Source organism: Hippoglossus stenolepis, chromosome 8 (genome assembly GCF_022539355.2).
Source record: "Hippoglossus stenolepis isolate QCI-W04-F060 chromosome 8, HSTE1.2, whole genome shotgun sequence".
In the NCBI taxonomy this organism is placed as follows: Eukaryota; Metazoa; Chordata; class Actinopteri; order Pleuronectiformes; family Pleuronectidae; genus Hippoglossus; species Hippoglossus stenolepis.
This window is the reverse complement of record NC_061490.1, coordinates 17,256,006-17,263,749: the sequence shown is the minus strand read 5'-3', so window position 1 is coordinate 17,263,749 and position 7,744 is coordinate 17,256,006. Positions and strand designations below refer to the sequence as shown.

At 43.4% G+C, this 7,744-nt stretch overlaps 1 protein-coding gene across 3 annotated transcripts; it reads right to left on the bottom strand.

The window, feature by feature from the left end:
• Positions 1-660: 660 nt before the first annotated feature.
• On the bottom strand, positions 661-7,497 carry leng9 (leukocyte receptor cluster (LRC) member 9). Of its 3 annotated transcripts, none has more exons than XM_035164554.2 (8): positions 6,988-7,127; positions 4,106-4,199; positions 3,786-3,805; positions 3,544-3,656; positions 3,080-3,406; positions 2,703-2,958; positions 1,804-1,915; positions 661-1,715 (listed from the first exon to the last, which is right to left on the bottom strand). In XM_035164554.2, the coding sequence occupies exons 2-8, from the start codon at positions 4,121-4,123 to the stop codon at positions 1,062-1,064; spliced, it is 1,500 nt and encodes a 499-aa protein (XP_035020445.1). In that variant the 5' UTR covers positions 4,124-4,199; positions 6,988-7,127; the 3' UTR covers positions 661-1,061. The 3 variants fall into 3 exon arrangements, with proteins under 3 accessions (XP_035020445.1, XP_035020446.1, XP_035020444.1); XM_035164555.2 differs by having other exon boundaries at positions 6,975-7,077; XM_035164553.2 differs by lacking the exon at positions 3,786-3,805 and having other exon boundaries at positions 6,988-7,497.
• Positions 7,498-7,744: the final 247 nt, after the last annotated feature.

The window sequence follows — 7,744 nt, the reverse complement described above, 5'->3', positions numbered from 1 at the left end:
CCAGTGGAGAAAGGGGGGCAGAAGCAAGCGAGCAAAGAGGGAAGGGGCGGCGTTAGTTTTTCTGTGTCACTGAAAGTGAGTGGGGGAAGGGAGGCAGGGAGATAATGCGAGCCAGGGAGCAAACAGTAGAGAGCTGGAGCGCGCACCCACTGACTCATGTAGGCTATGTAAAGTGCATGTGTGTATCTGGGAGGAAGGAGGGGAAAGAAGACCGAAAATGATGTTATGTATGCAAGAGTTGCTCACGGAGCGTTTACACGGCCTCTGTGTGTCTGTAACAGCAACAGGACCAGATCCAGGCCAGTCCATCACCGCTCTGGTGAAATATCACCACTCACTGGACTCACAATAACCAATTCAATATTTAATGGTCTTCACGTCTGAGTGGTTGCAATTCATCGCACAATCGCACAAAGTCATCATTCACACAAGTCCATGAAATATTCATATTAAACAGATTGTATGAGTCGTGTAATTATGAGCTGCAACTACTTGAGTAAATTCATGGCTCTTAAGAAAAAAAAAAATCTTTTCCCTTCATAAATCATTTGTGTTTTCTGTAAACGCCTTATTGGCAGGTGCATATGTCCAGTCTGTGTAGCAGTGAAATAGCAGATGTCAAAGACGCCTAAAGTTGGACTCAAAAACTGAAAAATAACATTCTTCTTGATGCAGTTTTTTATTTTTTTGTATTGTAAGGAAGTGAAAACTCAACTGCACGTGTCAAGTATAAAGATTTAAAGCTGTTACATAATTTAGAGTAATTTTCATTGGATGCAATATTAAAACATTAAAATCATGGGTTTCCTCCTGGACCTGAAGGTTGAATCAAGAACGCAGCTACAGCAGGTGATTTTTAGTGTAACTGGACACAAGGTGTTTACCATTGTCGCACAGCTTTTTACCCAAATATATTTAAAAGTGCATACTTAAAACAATGTAAACACACAGGTATTAAATTTGGTTTGTCAGGCAGCAGGGCCAGTGCAACTCCAGCTCGGGCATATTGCACATCATATGACACATAAAAACATACGTGTTTGTTCCGCATCCATGTGGAATCATCGAAGATTTACTGTGCACACAATCTCATAAAAACCATCTACTTGGGAACCGTTCACGAGACAAAGGTGTAAGGTGTTGATTGGCAGACGACCGAAGTTTAAACTCTTCCCCACCTTCAGGTCCCCCACCCTTTCAAAAACCCTCTCCCCCTCTCTGTCCTCTACCTTGGCCAGAGTGAGGTGGTAGCGCGGGTTGTTGGAGTCCCTGTGGAGCCAGCCCTCCGTCCTGTAGGCTTCCTGCAGGCCGCTGTTGAGCTGCTGGAGGGGCAGTTGAGGCTGGGGGCTCAGGTAGAGCACCTTCCCGCTGAAATGTTTCAGCTTCACGGGAAAGTTCACGGCCACCAGGGGGTTGCGATCCAAACTGGCAAACTTTCGGAGGATCTCCCCAGCAGCGGCCACTTCAGCTGGGCCGCGCAGCACCAGGAGGCACAGGGTGACATGAAGGCTAGCGGCGGACTGCCAGTGAGGGGCAGACGACGGTAGAAGAGAGGTGAGCTCCTCTTGCAGCAGCTGGAAACAGGAGAGGATGGCAGGAGTGTTGGCCCTGAAGGTGATGAAGTGCGTGGGTTTTATTCTAGGAGGGCGACCACCTTGTGTCTCCTTTCTCTGCTCCAGAGGTGCCTCCTTGAGGTTCAGGGCTGCAAGACAACCCTGTGTGCAATGAAGGAGAAAACCTGTTAAACCTGAACTTCTACAGCAGAGCAGGGAAGTATTTCAGCCTGAGCGTTGCTGGACTCACCAAAGCATCGTCCTTGCGCTCCCAGCTTTCTTTCCATTCCGACTCTTCCTCAGCCTCCTCTTTTACAGTCTCTTGCTCTTTTGGGGACATTTTGTCTGTTGAATCGTTGAGTCTGAAATCAGATCAGATGAGTAAAATTACTCAAGAGGCAGCGAGGGACCTTCAGAGAATGTTTTTCAGGTTTTAGCTTGAACTTAAAACCAAGACGTTCCTATAAACATAAATCTCCTGAATGTAACGTGATGTATTAATAGATAGTTAGTTCTGGACCCCGGTGTATATGCCAAAACATAGAGTTTGTCACAATAACATGTTTTAGTATTCTTAAATAAAATCCCTGCAATGCATTATGACATCTGTAAAGACTTATCTTGAATTCAGGGATACATTTATCCAGTCACATGTGATGTATAAGGCCACAAGGAAACTGTGTATATCATAACAATGCTTGACCTTTAGCTCGTAGGTTGTATTAGTTAGCGGAATGATATCCAGGATAAGATATTTGTGTTTTGACGTCAGTTGGCAAAAACTTTCTTCACAAAAAGGATGATTTTTGAGAATTCCCTTGTTGGTTTCACCCGAACCCTCTGCATCCTGATCTAACAGTGTGGCTGAGGAAGCTGTCAGTCAATTGCCCTCTATGTATTATGACAGCAAAATCTCTAAGTGATACCCATTTCTGAGCAAGCCAATCAAGTGGATCTGATTAAAATCCCTCCTGTTACTGCACCACACACACATATTCTGCTTCACATGACTGAGTGAACAGTTGACTTGTAGTTGACTTGAAATTGGCACATTAGTTTGGAGCACGTAAACTCTACTAAAACGTTTATGTTCAGTACAGTAGTCGTCTGTTCTCAGTTAAATATAAAGGATGAACATGAAGACCAGACCTATTTGCAGCCTCCTCCACAGCAGCCTCCTCCACAACACATGCTCCCTGTGATTCCAGTTGTTCCTGAGAGGTGTTTGTTCCTGTTGAGTCAGGGACGTGAATATTCATCTCATTCTGCTTCTCTTCCTCCAGATGTGTGTTCTGCGTGTCAGCACACTCCCCTGTGTCACTCCCCTCCTCCCCACTGACAGCAGGTGGCCGCTCCTCTGTTGTTTTTAGGCCGTCTTGTTGCTCTTGGGCGTCTGGGTTTGTTTCTTGTGAAAACAAATGGTTCTATTCAGTCAGCATACATTCTGAGTGAGTATATTTTGTCTTTATTAGTCTGTGTCTGGGGTGTGTGTGAGGTGGGGGCAGCAATAAAAGGTCCTCTCTTACCCTTTACTTCCTCCTCCTTTCCAAAGGGGGGAGCCAGAGATTGACCGGTGGAGCCAAACACCCTGTCCTTTCTGGTGTGGCGGTCCCAGACGCGGAGCCCTCTGTAAGTGAAGTACTGGATCCTGTGTCTGGGCAGGGCCAGCTCAGTAGTATAGTCACAGTCGCATGGGCTGGCTTTCCAGTTGAAGTCACAGAAGGGGCGCTCGAGCACGCCTAGGAAGCGATCCAAGTAACCAACCACAAATTGTGACGAATCCACCGATGGGTCCCACAGGATCCGAGAGATAACGTCGGCTGCAGTTCGCATGCGAGGCTTTTTGTTTATTTCTGTGGGAGAATTTAATATTTATAAAGAGATGTAAAAATAATTATGAAAACAAAAGTAAATCAAGATTCATACTGGATCTTAAAAGTATGTCATCAGTATCAGATGACTAAGAGAAAATAGCAAAATATGCAGTGACCGTTTCCCTTGTATCCCGGCTTTTTGGCTTTGTCCGCTTTTCCTTTCCTCTCTTCATCCGATGTGTCATCCTGATCAGAAGACGCGGCCCATGAATCATCCAGTGTCGGATCACTGAGGAATGAAAGAGTAAATAGTGGGAGAGAAAAAAAAACATGTGAAATATGTCAGATGGGAAACAATTGCACGTCTAAATTCCATTTGACACAGAACAGCATTTTTCTGTAGTACATTTTGCAGTACCTGTATTTAATCGCCTCTGTCTAAGAGAAACGAAAATACATAAAGGCGGATCTTAGCAATGAGTTTATCTTCAGGTTGATCAGTTTATTACAACAATGATCAGAAACTTGTTTAAATAATAATTAAATAATGTTAAAACAAAAATATATATATATATTAATATTCAGATTACATTACTGCTGAACTACAACCATTTCCAGTTCTTTGGTGTTGCAGTTGCTAAAAAGGGATTAAACATTTGTCTACAATGTATCTGAAACACTAAAAGTGCTCCGTTACGCTGTCGGTGAGTTTGTGAGAACAAGGTGAGGAAAACAGACCTGTGACTCAGACGACATCTGTTTCCAAAATGACACTTTTGCCTCAGGAAAAACGGGCACACTTTCACCTTCTCCTGGACCCGCTCGGCCGACTCTGTAAAACGATAGAAAGAGAAAAGTATAAGCAAAAGTGAGAGAGGCCGATGTGGAATCAGACTGCAAAGAAAGTCCCCTTTCAATTCTGGATTCTGCATTTAAGTCAAAACTATAATCTAATGAACTCATTTTCAAAATCCTATGTTTTGTCAATCACCTGAAAAGCACTTTGAATTTCATTTGATTAGCTTTAAAGGTTCTTTATGAATACAGTTCAATTGTTTGATTGATTGATAAAATATCACGACACACGAGGGAGTCTGGTCTGTGTGAAGCTCCGAGTTACAGTATCAACATATTGACTTAAAACAGTTTACATCATCACTCAAAGGCTGATTTCTAAGGAAAGTTGCAGATAAAACTCCTGACAAAATGATGTACAACATACACAGACATCATTTCCCCACCCTCTCTCTGAAGCTTGACCCCGGCTGTGAGTCAGAGAGACGAAACGGATATGAGGCAAAGTCCGTCTGCCAATTTAAGACAGTTTTCAATGACTCTGAAAATACCTACAACAGTGCGGCAGGATGTTCTCAGATTAGAGTGACGACTATTAACTTAAGCCAGTAAGCGGGATAAATGGAAATATCAATATACAGTATTATGTGAGATTCGTTCTTTATACAGTAAATAACAATGATACATTTTATTTCACAGCACCAACTCCAGACACCTAACAATATATTATAAATTAAGACTAAAATTATTTAAGTAAAACAAAATGTGAGTGGCAAACACCTATCAATACCACATATGTGACACAAGTATAGTTGAAAAGTAAAAGCAAGGTTAAAATCAGATTAAGAGGCCAAGATGATTAGTATCTGATTAATATAAAATCTGGTCAGTGAGGGATAGATAAGATGTTATGTAGGGTGGACGTTACGTGAGGCAGACTGAGGCAGATAGATGTGCGAGTGAGATTTGAGTTCTTATTTGAACAGTTCAGTTGGGTCAAGCAGGCGGATGTGAGATGTCAGAGAGTCACAGATACTAGCAGTAGTATAGTAATACGTGTGTTTTTGATGTATATCTTGCGACTATGACAGTATAAGAGCCTCCATATCTTAATTTGATCCCCTTGATTCTTATCTTAAACGGGTATGGCAATGAATGAAGAAATAAACTATAAATGCCCAGAAGGAAACTAGTGGTTTGATAAAGTGAATAAATATGTAACAGGTGGCAATGACTAACCCCTGAGGTCTCAAATGTCAGCCAAGTAGTAAGGATGTGGTCTGCCTGTGAACTCTGGCCCATACCTCACGCCCCGCGGCTCTATTTCCAGATAGGACTGAATGTGACTCACAACACAAACACTTTAATTATCAACTGGGATATCTTCCTTTTCCACTGAGGTGGCACCGGTTGGCACAGGTTGCCCAAAATCATGGGACGACAGCCACTGATCTTTAGGGAGTCTCTCAACTGCTTCCAGTTATTAGGTCTTAACTGGGTTATGTAAGGGAAATGTAACATTTTGACCACAATATGATCATGTTAATTTCCCCTTTGATTGATCATGATTGAATCTCATACAATGTAACCTTGATCATGCTGTATCCTGTACAACTGAATGAATCTTGGCCTGATTGCTTTAACTAAGGCATTGTTGTTTTCATGTCATCAGAAGATCCTGACCTTTGACTTTGTAACAACCCCAACCAGAGTGGGAGGGATGAGCCAAATGTACAAAGACAAAGAACTGCTTCCCATCGGTGTGCATATTACAAACTAACCTTTGTCGTATGCACCATGCTCTGAGCATTAAAGTGTGACAACACTGTAAGAGAATTGTGTCTCGTTCCTCGTTGTTAAGGTGGGATTGCAGAAATTGCCACGACAGTTAACGGTTATCAAGACCTTTTTCATTCCTGATGAGGTTCATCTGGACTTGGGCCCAGTGAGAGCAATGGGAGTGGAAGCAGACGGTAAATTCTCTCCTCGTACTGGATCTGGAGGTCAATACTTACAGCTGCTGACTCACTTCCAGATTCCAGCAGAGCAGTTGGGCGTTAAGTTAAAACATGATCTGACATTACGAGGAGCCGGGTCACTCATCCAGTGATCAACTCTGAAGTCAAGGAGGTCCAGACACATCAGGACTTACCAGAACTCCCCTCGCTCAATTACTGAGTGCAATACAGTATGAGGATTGTAAAGTATTTTTATTTGTGGATATTTTACAGGAACTCAAACACAAGTGAACATTTAGAGGAGAGTAAAGAAAGCCATATTTTAGGAACATTTCAGGGCAGTATTTTGTGCATGTGTCTGGGTTTTACATCATATTTTTTACATTTCCAGACTGATTTGATACTGGCTTCTTGGGTATTGTTGAGTCGCCATCTTTTTATGTTAATGCTACTACTAGGTGTTGTGTAGCATGGTGTGTGGCTTTAACTCAATTGGTTTTATCTGTATAAATAGTGTTGAAAATACAGATGAATGCTAATTTGAAGCACCACAGTTCTATCACTGAATGAACACTCTTTATTTTATTTTGCATGGCAGCACAGAACATTGCTGATAATTTTGTTAAGGTTTCACTTTATATATTAGCTTTTATGCATAACTTGTGGCAGGATTTTGTGGCACACAGACTAAGGAATTTGATTTATTTGGCAAAGATTAAGTGTGACTTCAGTAATCCGGCAGATCTAAACTGTACTTTCAAATTTGACACATTATATTGACTTACATATGGCAATATTACAATTAAAATAAACAAAACAAACAGTTATTATGGAGCAGTGTGTGTATAACTAACCAGTGGGATTTACCTGCTGGGGCTCTCTGGGTGTCTGGACCAGTGTTGGGCTCAGCTGGGGCCCCTGCCTCTGGACTGCCTGTGTCCCTCAGCTGGGTCCCATCCTCTCTGAGCTGCTCTGGTGAACCTGGGGACATTTCTGACGCCATTCTCCTGCCTGTTGTTTTCTATGAGACGAGGTTACTTCGGACTCCTGCTGTTTGTCCCTGTGGAGTCTCGACACACCTTCAGCTTTTGTTTCGGCTGACACACAACGACAGAGTCACTTCTGACTCCTGAAAGTGTAGAGCTCAGTGCTAAGGAAGTGCGCGGGTACTGTAACGGCTAGCTCAAGTCAGCTGTGGCAGCGGTAGCTCGTAGAGGCACTTCCGGTGTCAACAGAAACTGCCACTGATGTGTAAAGGCAGCTGCTGCCACACTATTTAAAGGCAACTGCCTTTGTTGCCTCACTGTTTGGGGGCAGCTGCCTCTTGCCTCACTGTTTGGGGGCAGCTGCCTGTTTCCTCACTGTTTGGGGCAGCTGCCTCTGTTGCCTCACTGTTTGGGGCAGCTGCCTCTGTTGCCTCACTGTTTGGGGGCAGCTGCCTCTGTTTCCTCACTGTTTGGGGCAGCTGCCTCTGTTTCCTCACTGTTTGGGGGGAGCTGCCTCTGTTGCCTCACTGTTGGGGGAGCTGCCTCTGTTTCCTCACTGTTTGGGGGCAGCTGCCTCTGTTTCCTCACTGTTTTGGGGAGCTGCCTCTGTTGCCTCACTGTTTGGGGGGAGCTGCCTC